General features: G+C 33.3%; 1 protein-coding gene across 8 annotated transcripts in view; it reads left to right on the top strand.

Annotated features, from left to right (window-relative positions):
* Positions 1-14703, top strand: part of LOC138126175 (basic helix-loop-helix ARNT-like protein 1) — a 247641-nt gene that overhangs the window by 127060 nt on the left and 105878 nt on the right. For all 8 annotated transcript variants that reach the window (XM_069041888.1, XM_069041919.1, XM_069041915.1 and 5 more), the window contains one exon: positions 9406-9572. In XM_069041888.1, coding sequence (XP_068897989.1) covers positions 9406-9572 — 167 coding nt within the window. The remainder of the gene's footprint in view (positions 1-9405; positions 9573-14703) is intronic.

The raw sequence follows: 14703 nt of genomic DNA, 5'->3' as shown, positions 1-14703 counted from the left end.
TTATACTTTCTTTGATTAAATGAAGATGATGTCCAAATATGTATTTATGTCATAATAAATAAATAAATAAATAAATAAATATTATTTATAAATATTGCATTTTTATATGTATATTTGTATTCTTGAAGTATGTATTTTTTTATTATAATTATACATAACTTTGAATTATAAAGCGTGTTTTCTAGAATTTGTATTTGTTCGTTCGTCCTTAAATAATAATCTATCAGCTATTTATTTCAATGCATCCAAATGCAATTAGTGTAGTCGTAAACCTAATGCCTTTACCTAAAGCACGGGAGACAACTCGCCTCTGACCTTTTTGCAAGACTTGGGAAAAAAGGATTAACGAGAGACAACTTGCATATGCCCCTATTTTATCTTCAAGCGGATCACAAAAAAGAAATCGGTCGGTTTCTTACAAAACGGTACCGTAAAATAGCGGCCGTAATTTGACGGCAAATGACGTCACAAAAAAACGGGGGCGTGCTTATAAATGCCAATGTTTTCCTCCAGAGCGTTAAGTTCCATTCACATTGGAATAATTAGTACGTAAAGTTAGTACTCTCAATTAACACGAGAAGTATAACAAGTGCGTTTGCATGGACGCATTCACAATGCTTGTAATTAGTACGTCTACTTTGCACGTTACGGAAAAGTTTGTATACTTCTAACTTTGTCGCGAAATTAGTAAGTTCACTTTGGTTACGCGCATGCGCAATTTGAAAATTTTGTTTTACAGTCGCGGAATCAAAATTTCGGGCAGCGTTTTTCTGTCATTTCAACAAAACCTCTGTAAACCACCTTTTACTGTCATCATGACTGACATTCAAAAATTAAACTTTTCTGTGTCGGTCACACAGTCGGTTTTTGAATTTTGGGTTTTGAGTTAATTGCAATGGGTGTAATGAAATCATCGCTTTCACCTGCTGCCTACCTATTATTATGCCACAAATCACTATTTTTTAATGTAAATAAATCAACATGACAAGAGTAAAAAATGAGGTTATATTAACGTAAAGGTTGTTTTAGAGTTTACACTATGAAAATGACAATACTGCCCGAAATTTTAATTCCGCAACTGTACATGTCAAAGTGTCGTCAAACATAACATAAATGTATAAATTTCTCGTCCATTGCAACTTACTTTAACATTAAGTAATACCCTTGTTACCTTGTAATCCAAATTGTTCCAAATTTTTAGCACTTTAGCGTAGCAGTTCCCTGTAATGCATCAATATCCCTGTGATGGCGGATCCCACTAATTACTTTGCTTAATTTTTCATTGTGAATACTACTAAATGTACTAATTAAAAGAGATTAAAATTGTTACCACTTGAAAAGAGACGAAAGCGCGGCGATTTAATTTGGACATTTAAAGTCATTTTAAAGTTTTTAACATCGCAAAATACAGTTCCCTCCAAGGATTGTTCAGGTTGACTGACAATTCACATTTGAGAGGTCACAAACTTAAACTGAAAATGCAATGTTGCACCACCAACGTCAGGCGCAATTTTTTTCCAAATAGAGGTGCTTGGAATGAGCTTACTGAAGAAACTGTAAGTGCGGTCAGTTTAAATGTTTTTAAAAGCAGAGTGGACAATCAACTTTAAAGTTTTTATTTTTGCGTGGGAGCTAATAGATCATCACTGATCTCCGCTCCGCTCAATGTTAATAATAATAATAATAATAATAATTTCTGCGTTAATTTCACTTGCTAATTTCAACACTAATTATTCCAATGTGAATGAAACTTTAGGCCCTACCACTTCGTGAAAGTACGCCACCGTATTATCGGAAGCGGCCGCTCTGTATGGTGGGATATTGCTAGCACGTTTTTGTGCGGTGGTCCAGTGTTGAAATTCTACTGGTTAGTACTGTTTTGCCTTGATAGAGGCATAGGATCATCCAAAGCAGCTTGATATGGAGCCAGCACTTTGGCTTCACGTAAAATATTGTGCAAAATACAAGCACATGTAATTAACTTATCAATTGTTTCGGGAGCAACAACAATAAGTTGAAAGAAAATGCAAAAATATGCACATAAGATGCCGAAGCTGTTTTCAGTTGTACGCCTTCCACGAGATAGACGATATTCTCGTCGTTACTTTACAATAAAGTTCGCCGTTAAAGCGGCCGTACTTTACTTCACCGACGATGGCCGTCAAATTACGGTACCGCTTTGCAGGAAACCGAAGCTTTGCAGTAAAATGGCAATTTTCAAACCTAAATTTTCAAATTGTAAGACAGCCCTAATTCCTAGTTCGCTCTTAAAGCTATTTTTGATTTTGACATCTGATGACACGCCCACTCGGAGCGACACCACAGTGAAACCGGTTAAATATTGGGTAATAATTTCGTTATTAACTATTAAATATCTTGTGTAATTGATAATTGTAATTGATAAATAAATCGTTACAAATGTTTCAAATTACCTTATACAGGGTCATTATAAATGATTGTCCCATCGTAGGTGGCTGTGCGCGGCTACGCCCACTAGTTGTTACAAACATTTATAATGACTCTTTACTCCTAGGATTTGCAGTATTTCTACTCCGCTCAGAAAAAAAATGTCACTTTAACCGTTTCTATAGAGATACACAAACGTGCGATTTTCGACCGCTTAAAGATAAATATTCTTACTAATAGAAATAAATTAATAGTGTTCATTTATAAATTAAGTAACAACAGAGGGCCGTATCACGGCATCGTTATTGAGGTTGCCGTTAACTAGAGTCGTGATCAAAGTAAACATAAAACGATATAGATTTATGCAATTATAGCCTGCCAAAAGTAGATGAATTCGTCACCAAGGTAATTAGAGTCATGATTAAATTTAATAAAGGTGTCGTAATGTCGTAAAAATGTCTAGCATTTTTGATCTTTTGGTTGTACGAGAATATTGTTTGCTTGCTTTTCTGATAAAAAGTCTGCAAGTCTAATGAAACCCTGTTGTTTATAATCTTTGGTCAAATCAGATCTTTATCATCCCGTGAGAAGTTATCACAGATAATGCCTTCAAATTGAGTGCAATACTTGCAGTTTTTCGGCATTGTATTTTTGTTTTGTTTAATGCTGCCGTATAATAATATAAAAATTTTTGAACAAAATGTACGCAAGTCATAAATTGACACACAAGCTCTTCTAAAACTTCTGTATCAGATGTTTCATACAAATTTCTGAAGCAAATTCATTGCTAAGAAAGAAATGTAGTTTAAATTTCCCTTTTTTTGAGTGGAAACATTTTCTCCGAGTATAAATAAGGAATCAGAAAATTCAGCAATGATGGGCTTAATGGTCAATGGTCAATTATTGAGATTTTTTGTGACTTGGAGAAGGAAGTTGTTGTCAAAAGGTGGATTATGAGTAATTACATCTAGACAGTAGCGATAGCTTTGATGAAAGATCGAAAAATACTACAAACTCCTTTCTACCGTGTGAGTAACAAGTAATGATTGAGTTGGCAATAAATTCTGGTGATTTTTGGTGACTTTTATGTCATGTTCCAACGAGAAAACCATTTTATTAATAAAAGATTACAAAAACCAAGACGTTTAAATTTGAAATGTATACCAGTTGTCAATAATGTCAATAAAACAAACCGAAATAGGTACAATTCAGTCTTGAAAATTGTATGTAAATTTTTTTATTGCCAACTGAAACAGTTATTGTTGCTCACCCTGTAAATCGAAATAAAGTATTCTGCAGGAATCGGCAGTTATTGAAATCGCTTCTGTTAAGTTATTGATAATTTCAATACTTGCTGAATCTTTTAAATTTTGTTAAAGTATTCGTGCAACTAAAGACACAGTTTTGACTTTTGTGTTTGGTTAGAGTTGGTTTCGAAAAAACGGGAAATGAAAATTTTCCTAATGTAAATTTGGTTTTGTCCATTTGTCAGTTAATTGTCTACTTGACAATACCTAGCAAATAATTTTTAAAAATGTCATTGAATTTTGACCATAGTTCTAACCTATCGCTCGTAAGAAGGTTTCACAATATGAAATAGGTAATTGCAAAAATGTCTCAGTTTTTATCTAACAGTTCCCGTTTTTGCAATCAACTGTACATGTTTAGTTGTTTTTCTCAAACTGATAAATTGTCAAACTGTTTGTAAAATTGCAACTAAAAATTTATTTTCCCTAGCCGTCTTGATTGACGCTTGTTTTAATACCATTTTCTGTCATTAAAGTTGTTTCCGTTACTGTACAAAAATGTGCTTGTTGCTATAGGTCACATTTTTAAAAGCAGCCTAAAAAATAAACTCTATCTTTGAGATTCAGAGTCGTCTTATCATTGAATATTGCGCCAAATGATAGAAGGTTTTATATTTATTTGAAGAAAAATTTGCAAAATCTGGTAATGTACATACATATACAACACTTTCTGAATTTTGTTTTTTACATTTAAAAATGTAGAAATATACATTGTGTTCATACATGTTATATCCCAGTGCAGTGCTAAGCTAGTTTCCCACAGTGCACCATCCCGGACGAAGTGATAACTAACCCTGACCCTAATAATTTAAGCTGATTTATTTCTTTGCTTTTAACGCAGATGTAACTTTTTACTGTAAAACTTTAGTTTTCCCACCAGTTATCTAAAAATTCAATATTTCGTTTGTATCATATTACTACTTTGCCTACTCAGATTTGGTTCACATGTCATTTCTTTTTTACTTTCTGTAAACGTGTGGATGTCACTTAGTCGTTAATCTTCTTTTTTTTATTATCACTCCCTATATAAGACAAACGTAACGTCCACACGGGGGCATTTTTTCTTACCATCTTTGTGCACGACACTGTCACTGTCGTATTCGTATCTAATTTTGTAACTTGTGTTTAATAAAGTTATTATTTTTTTAAAAAGTGTTTTCGGTCGAAACATAAAATTGGCGCAGTCAGTAGGATTCGCACGGATTAAATAAAAATTTAGTCTTGTGTTCTAATACTTTAGTGCGAATTAACGAATCTTTGCGAAACTAATTCCTGGGAAGAAGCGAGAAAACCTCTTGTACACTACTTGAAGAAGAATCGCCAAAGAAAATTTGAAGAAATCAAGAACAGCTAGTACCTGGGCTTTGGAAAGAAGAAACCACCCGGACAGCATCGATGAAAACGATTTCTCTTGTACTGTAAGTAGTACTTGTTTATTATTTTTGCTATATTGCAACATATTTTGACGTTTTGTCTAATTGTAAGAAAATTGTATTTTCTAATTATAAACAATGGCCGGATTCAACTTAAAGGATTTAAGAGATATGATTCCCGAATACGACGGAGATCAGAGTACCTTGTTCGATTTTATCGAAGCGGTTAATTTTGCAATTGAGAATGTTCCCGATAATCAACAAAATGCATTAATTTTTATTATTAAAAGTAAGCTTGTCGGTAAAGCAAGAAAGTTTATTTCATCCAGACAACTTCGAGAATGGAACGACATCAAAGATTTACTAATTAGTCATTACGGTGATTGTCGTGACACGGAAGGGTTACTTTACGATTTGACCTCAACTTTTCAAAAATCTAACGAAACTCCTAGAGCATTTGCACAACGCATTGAGAACTTGTTGACAAAAATTAGAAGCAGCGTAGCTCTGAACAACGAATTAAATCAAGCAGCTCGAAACGCATTAAATTCGTCGCATGAAAAAATAGCGTTGAAAGCATTTTTAGCGGGTCTCAGCGATCCACTAGGTTCAATAATTCGTTGTCAAAAACCAAATACACTAGAACAAGCGGAACAATTTTTAATTGAGGAAGAAAACATTACTTATTTAAAGAATTTCAAAAGTTCAAAACCATCTCTTCATAATCAGGTCAATAATAAAATTGTCCCTAAAGAAAATTATCCACGTCATTCATACCACAAAATTTTAAACCTTGAAAATTCTCTTGAAAATTCTAAACTAGTTTACATTATAAGTAAAGATAACAACAAATTTTTAATCGATTCTGGTGCTGCAATTTCAATAATGAAACCATGTATAGTACCACAAAATATTAAAAAGCATAAAGAAAATTTTAAAATTCAAGGGATCTTAAACAAACATATAAAGATTAACGAAAGTTTCTACAAAAAATTCAATGATAGTGATACTTTGTTCAAAATTTACATTGCAGATCTTGATATTGAATTTGATGCAATTTTAGGATTAGATTTTCTTACTACCTTTGATTGTATAATAGATCTTAAACAAAACTTATTAAAAACAAATTTTAAAGATATCCCTTTACATTATCAATATAAAGGAGAAAATACAGTTGAATTACCACCTCGTACCGTACAAACAATCGACATAAAACCAAATTTTAATGAAGATATTTGTTCTGAATTAAACCGTGATTCTCAAGAAAAAATTCCAAATTCTATCGTAACAGATAATAATGAAAAATTGGACACTACTATTGCGAATGTTTCCACGGTAGAAAAAGAATTAATTATTCCTGTTGTAAACTTCGACCCGGTTGAAATCACAAGTAAAACTGCAGAGAATGTTTGCAATAACTTAGATATTTTCCTTAGACATGATACGACACCTAAACAAATCTATTCATATTCAGGATTAGAATTTAATAACCAACCTTATCAAAAATCACCTAATGATGATGGTTACAATTTCACTTACGAGTTTAGTTCAACAGCACAACCTCAATCGAATGAATCAGTCGAAAGATTTCACTCTACCTTATCAGATTCCTTAAGATCTTATCATAACGATCACTCAAAGGAAAATGTTTTGAAAGGTTTAAATTTCGTTACTACATCCCACAATAATACTCGTAATAGAAGTCAATCAACAAAATTCACTCCACAAGAATTAATTTTCGGACACATACGATCCGAAAACGAAATTATAACATCACAAGAAACACAAAATCAATTTGTACGCGATAAAAATAATTTAATCTCATATCGATATCCGGAAGTCGTTGCAAATCAACAAAGGAACAAAGAAAAATCAAGAACAAGATTTGACGCACACGTTAAAGCAAATAAGCTAAATTATTCTCTTAATCAACAAGATTATGTTAGAGAATCAGAAAAAGGAAATAAGATATTAGAAAAGGACGATAGGGAAATTCAAAATTTAATTAAGGAACAAATCCAAGTAACCACTTCAACTATTAAAAATTTTAATTATACGATACAAAAGTTGCAGATCGATGAACAAATGTTTAACGATGAATTTAAAATTATCGAAGATGAAATAAATAAAATCGAGGAGAATAATTATTATTTTAATAATCAGTTGAAATTAATTAATACTTGTGAACAGTTGTTAGAATCTCTAGTTCTTATCGAATCTCAGGTAAACAATATTATTGAGAGCATTACATTTGCAAAATTAAAGGTTTTGCATCCATCAATTATTATTAAACCGGAATATCTCTTGAACCAATTAAGAAGTCAAACATCACAAAATTTAGATCACAACAATTTTCCTTTGCATCCAAGTGTTTATGCACTTCCAGTTTTAACAAATTTAATAACTTTACAAGCATATCAAACAAACAAAAGAATTGTCCTTATTTTGAGAATTCCACTCATAGAAAAGGAAAAATATCCACTCTATCATTTGTATTCAATTCCAACAAAAGACTCGAAAACAAACTTGTTTCATACAATAATTCTTGAATCGAAGTATGTTGCTCTATCTGACAATAATAGACAATACTTAAAAATTAACAGTATAGAGAAATGTAAAGATCTTCAAGAAGAAACTTTGTTATGTTCGGATTTAATTCCATTCCTTTATGAAAATCCACCCTGCGAAATCGAAGTCTTGACAAGATTGACAGCTAACGAAAAATGCTACCCAGTACTACTAGATATTGAAGATTACAACGTCCAGAAAGTCAAGACCAACAAATGGATTATCATCACTATCAAAAACCTGCCAATTACTTGTTCATCTGGAGGTCCAAGGGCTGAATTTATTAATCAAAACAGCATTCTAACTATGGCACCTAGATGCACCGCTTTCATTGGCTCAATCCAAGTTCACGCCCAAGAAGAAAATTTTTCAAATTATTCGGAAGCTGATGTTATTCCTTCAATATACTACGATTGTTGCGAAAATTTCACACCTCCACTTAATCAACGTCATCAACTGAAACCTTTGAAAATCAACACGTTAAACCTAGATGATTTGAAAACTGCCGAGTTCAAGTTAAATCAGTATAAGGATCAACTGGACAACCTTGGGAAAGAATCCTTTGCGCATCGACATCTCAGCACATTTGCTATCATCACTATTATCGTCGTAGTCGCAATTATTGGCTCACATTCTGACGATGGTCCCCCTCGTCCTGGCTCCTGTTGCCCGCAGATCTTCAATTATTGCAACATAAGGTCCAACATCTCGAGCAGACCCTCAATTCGAATCGAAATTGACGACCACTCCGAAGAGGTCGCCTACCAAAGGGATATCCCGCTGGCGTCATTGTCCACAAAAAGGAGACTCTGACTCTTCTCCACCAGGTGAAGAAGAGACTTACGGAGGGAGGAGTGTTATATCCCAGTGCAGTGCTAAGCTAGTTTCCCACAGTGCACCATCCCGGACGAAGTGATAACTAACCCTGACCCTAATAATTTAAGCTGATTTATTTCTTTGCTTTTAACGCAGATGTAACTTTTTACTGTAAAACTTTAGTTTTCCCACCAGTTATCTAAAAATTCAATATTTCGTTTGTATCATATTACTACTTTGCCTACTCAGATTTGGTTCACATGTCATTTCTTTTTTACTTTCTGTAAACGTGTGGATGTCACTTAGTCGTTAATCTTCTTTTTTTTATTATCACTCCCTATATAAGACAAACGTAACGTCCACACGGGGGCATTTTTTCTTACCATCTTTGTGCACGACACTGTCACTGTCGTATTCGTATCTAATTTTGTAACTTGTGTTTAATAAAGTTATTATTTTTTTAAAAAGTGTTTTCGGTCGAAACATAAAATACATTCATCCCAAATTTGTAAAAAATCACCTTAAAGATAACAAACATAAATGACCGTTAATTGACCTATAATACGTGTGCAGCCGTGGTGCAAATTACAAGTAAATATCTACTAAGAATCTTAGAAAAAATTTAAATCACATCAAAGAATTAATTGTCAAGGCTGTAGTTTCTACAAAATTTTTAAAATTACGCCAATAAATTAATTGTCAAAGCTGTAGTTTCTACTTGTCTGTTTAAAAATTTAGATGCCACGTTTAAACATGTCAATTTTATTGGAGGAGCCATAATATCGCTTGTTCTTACTTCTTGCTCACACGATACAATCATGTGTACTTCCCAAGTTTAATTAAAATTTCTTCACCTCTTTGGTGCTTTCCACTTTCATTTATATTACTAGCACTATATGAACAACAGCGACATCTAATTTTTTATGTTTTTTTAGTAACAGCCGGGAGATACGAAATAGGGCGGAAAAGATGAGAAGAGACAAGCTGAATTCATACATAGGTGAATTGGCAACTTTGGTACCAATGGTTGCAAGAAGTGCCAAAAGGATGGATAAAACAAGCATTCTCAGACTAACAGCAACACATTTGCGCATCCATCAAAGTAAGTTTTGTGAGTTATTAACGCTCTATAATTTTTATAACAAAGACTTGATGGTAAAGTAAGTACGAGTACATAGTAGATTATTGCTTTGTATTTTACCTTATTATTGTAACGTCATTCATTTATTTAGCAAATACTGCGAATAAAGTAATGTAATTTTCTATTTCAAAACAGTCTTAATTAAATAAATTAAATGTTAACAATGCAAAACAAAGGCCGATTAGTAAATTTGTATCATGTGGCTTCAATTGTAGAATTAAAAGTAGAATAAATCTGTCATTAACAATAGTGTCGGTTGATTTTTCTCAATTTTTTTTAGAAATCAAAGATGTAAAGTAAATATATCTATGTGCTTGCTCGATTTAAATACATGTGTCGAATGACTATCCAAAGCACTCTTGATCTGAAAGTTATTTGATCACACGATATTGTACCGTAATGATCCTAGTTTTTTTCTTTTTCCTGGTGTTAGAGCTAAATTCAATGTAAGGTTTTTCTAAGGTTTATTTCATGTATTCATGCAAGTAGGTCATTTTGCGAAAATACGATGTTGAACGTTTGCACCTTGATCATTTAAACACAGAAAATGCATGTCAATGAGTGGCGCCGTTTGGCGGGACGCGCTCGTATCAGTGCGCGAATTTAAAGGTGATTTACGGAAAATATCGAGTTTATTTAGGCCGGTATTTATAGTCGGCAACTCAAGTCCGACTTGGGTAAGTTGTACTCAAGTCCTGAGTTTTGCTCAAGTCTAGATCCGTATTATAGTCATTATTTCGGCTAAACTCGTAAAAGTTAGACTTTAGTTCTACTCCAGTTTCGTTTGAGTCGAGTTGCCATGGTTATACCATACACCTTCTGACAGCTTGTTTTGAATTCTTTTGCAAAATGAAAATCCCGTACAGTTTAAAGGAGAAAATTCTGTTGGCTTCTCTCATACACGATATGGAAGAGGTAATAGAAAATAAAAAAACAGATACAGTTTCGGTAGAACGAAAAAATAGTGTTTAGGATAGGATTAACACCCAGTACAATAGCTAACCAAAGAGTACTACAGTACGCACGGCCCAGCAATTGAAAAAACTGAACAAATATACAATACAGGGTATTTCACGAGTGATAATGAGCCGAATGGAATAAAAATGAGACCCTCACTACATTTCCGAAAAAAGCTGGCTACTGAAATTAAAATGTCCGACTTTTTTTGAAAATATATTGTGGGGTGCATTTTTTATTCCATTAGGCTCATTATCACCCGTGAAATAGCCTGTATACAAAATACGTTTTTGACGTATATGTATTTGGAACTTCTTCTTCGTAAATAAAGTCATAACAATCTTCCATCCTGCGATAAATAAGTATTTAATGCTTACATCTAAAATTCAAATCTGAACATTAGTGCCTACCCATATAATTGAAACGAAATGAAAAACAGGAAAACAGCAACTGTCAGACAGTACAGAGACAATTTTGGACCTCTAAACTCATGTAAGCAAGACTTAAGTCTGCCTAACCCCTAACTTGGGCTTGAGTCAAACTTGAGTGCTCATCAATGCTCAAGTATTGTTTATAAGACAGAAATCGGAACTCAAGTCTGTCTCAAGATTGAGTCTTAAGTTTGGACTATAAATACCGGCCTTAATTGTGTGTGTAAATACTTAAATAGAGTGATAGAAAATTGTGCTTTTACATTTTTCACTACGTTAAGACAACAATTAATCGTTGCGTACAAATGGATTATACAGGGTTATTCACGAGTAATAATGGGCCTTACTAACATTGAAACGCAACCAGTTATACATTTCATCGTTATTTGACATAAAGTTAACATCTAAATTAATGTAATTTTTTAAAGTTTTTTTTTATTTACACACAAATACATGTTATACAGGCTGGACCATCGTATGGCATTTTGGAGATTTAACCTATTTATACAGGGTGTTTTCGAAGTTGAGGTGTTCCTTTTAACATGTGATAGTATGCGTTGTTCTAAAGAATTTTAGCCAAAATCACTTAGTAAAATGTGTACGGCAAGAAGATACAATAAGTTAACTCTTTTGAAATTTTTGAAACCGGTCCTGCTCAAATTTGCGCTGATTTGCTAGAAATTGGCATTGACAAGAAAAAATCAAATGAGCATGGACGTTAATCAAAACTACTGTCAGAGTTGTCATCTAATTAGTCGAAATGGCTTTATTATTAGGAAAATAATGAGCTCACAGATATGTTGTAAATGCATGGACAATGTTATCAGTTATCACGTTATCAGAATGCATCTGCGGCGTCCAGAGAGTATTGCAAGCGATTTCCGGAAAGACACCATTCTGGGCCAGGTTAGTTATTAATCTAGTACAGCGGAGAAATGGACAGGACCGGACTTAAAATTTTAGAAAACAATAAAAATATACAATCAATTATCTCCGTTAATACAAACATTTTACTAAGAAGATTTAGGCTAAAATTCTTAAGAATAATGTGTAGTACCTCGTGTTACAAGGAACGCGTCAACTTCGAGAACACCTGTAGTTGTTAAAAAAAATTGAAACTTGCAGGTAACAATCTTCAATTAAAGTACTACACCATGGTAATTATATTTTTTTGAATTAAGTTTCTCAACAGCGTCGAGACGCTATAAAGTGAAAAAATCAGAAATCCATTTTTTTTTAAATAATTACATTTAAAATATTATGGAGAATGTATTCCCGAAATTTAAAGTTTGATAGGAACCTTTGATTTTAAATTAATTGAGATTTTGTGATTTTTGTCGGCAAAGTATAAGGGATTTATTGCTGTAACTTCTGTCTGCAACAAATTTGCGTTCACAATGCCCCCTGTAAAGTATTACAACAAACCTTAAATCACAAAAGGTATCTCTGATGAGCCGAGGGTAGTGTTTATTTCAGGGCTGGACTTACAATTTTGGCGGTGCCTCCGCTCCCGGCAACGGCGTCCGAATCAGCTGCCGGCAACGGCGTCGGCGCCCGCATCAGCTGCCGGCAAAGAATTTTTTGGTTTTGCCGGTGATTCCACTTATATATAATTTTCTAAATATTTCAAGGTTTTATTAAAATTACACATTCTGGGATAAGTTATAATATTATATTTATAATGTAATGAACAAAACACAAATACAGGGTGATTTTAATTACGAGCTACTGGCTTCATGTAGAACTCGGAAAAAATATTTAAAAAATTCTATGTCAAAAAATACAATGACATTAATTTTTTTAATTGCTTTTACTTTTCTACGTTGTCCTACAACCTCCTAGGTAAAATTTCGGCACACTTTAAAAATACACCCTTGTATATCATGTTTTATAAAATATACGTCTAAAGCTTGTTTGACACGATGCTAAATTTTGTAGAAAATTTGTTAGAAAATGAGAGAGGACCAATGAACGATCTGGATCTGACAAAGACAGACTATGATCCTGATCGTTCATTGGTCCTGATCGAGGGTCTCTCTCATTTTTTAACAAATTTTCTACAAAATTTAGCATCGTATCAAACAAGCTTAAAGCAACAAACTTTGAGTCTAATAAAATCAAAATTTTCCGAAAAAAAGATGGGAAGACGAGTTATATTTGTCTAGACAAATTCCCGAATGAACAATTCAAACAAACATTGGGAACAACATCACAAAACGGATTAAAGGTTATAGGGCATTCATTTTAAATGTTGGGTAAAGTTGTAAACTGATAACCCCATAAATTACGAAAGCGGCAAATTTTCATTGTATCGGTACCGTAAAGTAGGAATCCCTCTGTTCATATAAAACTGGTACCACGGCGTACTTTCACCACCTTATCGACGAGCAAAAGAAAGAGACGTCAAAATATCCACAAGTAAAATAGCTATTTACGTTACAAGACCGGTAGCAACGTTTTTATGGACGAGCTAGTGAATTACAGGTCGAGCCCGATAGGGCGAGACTTGTAAACTAGCGAGGCCATAATGCGTCTACCGGTCGTGTGACGTACAAGATTTTTTAGTATACTGAGACAATTATTTAATAGAAAATAAATTTAAATAAAAAAAATTGGCTTTGAAAAAGATTGCTATGCCTTGTTACTATGATAACAAACGATTCATCAAAATTCAGTCTGTCGAAGTTTTTCATGTGATTTCTTTCATTTGCGCTAACTTCCTTTAATAAAATGAATTCTCACAACCGAACCGAAGCAGAAGTCAAGTTTTCTTCCCAGACCACCTTTTGGAGAAGGTAGATGGTGCGCGATCAAACTTATTGCTCCAAAAATCATCGGGAAGATATTTGACAGAGTATAAGTTGTTCTCCAATTGGAGAATACGAAATAAAGTTGTTTGGATTGATCAAAGGGTAATGCTTGCCTTTAGAAAACCATTTCAATGATATAAGTAATTGTACTTTTAATTTTTATATAAATAAAATCCAATAAATCTGACAAATTATTTGACATTTGCTACCGGCCGCCGTAGAAAGTAAAACGGACTAGACCATAAATATGTGTCTACCGGACTCGTCGTCAAGGCAGTAGACACCTACTACCAGCACAGTATACTAAAAAAAAAATTAAAACACATTTTGTGATCAGTGACCAAAAAAATTTAAAGAGATTGTTGATTTTAAATAATGTATTTGACAAATAATATTAGTAAATAAAGAAATAAGAGTAATTAGTAATGTATCCATTACTGTAGTTTCAATTTGGTTGTAGGTCGTAAAATTTTATTGGATATTATGAGCGATTAACGGGCACAATGGTTGGGTTTGAAAAGGTTGGGAAGCGGCGCGTGCCGTTTGCCGTACAATGCAAATATACCAAATGTACAATACAACCCTGCTTAAAATATTACCTGCTAGTGGTAAACTAGGATTTATAAGCCCCGCAAGATCTTTAACTTAAAGTACCATAAAATTTTACGACCTACAACCAAATTGAAACTACAATACATGTATATTTTAAAGTAAGTAAGAAATAAATAATAAAATACGTAAACAAATAAAAAATTAATCGTCATCTGAATCAAATTCACTAGATGATTCACCAGTAATGGCAACAAATATTAATGGTTCTACTTGGTCTTCTAAAAGTTGATCTCGATTCTCGATCCCACCATTCTTTAATTTTGGACCCGAATATGTTGAACA

This window comes from Tenebrio molitor, chromosome 1 (genome assembly GCF_963966145.1).
Source record: "Tenebrio molitor chromosome 1, icTenMoli1.1, whole genome shotgun sequence".
Classification (NCBI taxonomy): domain Eukaryota; kingdom Metazoa; phylum Arthropoda; class Insecta; order Coleoptera; family Tenebrionidae; genus Tenebrio; species Tenebrio molitor.
The sequence above is the reverse complement of the archived record's forward strand: the minus strand, read 5'-3'. Positions and strand labels throughout refer to the sequence as shown.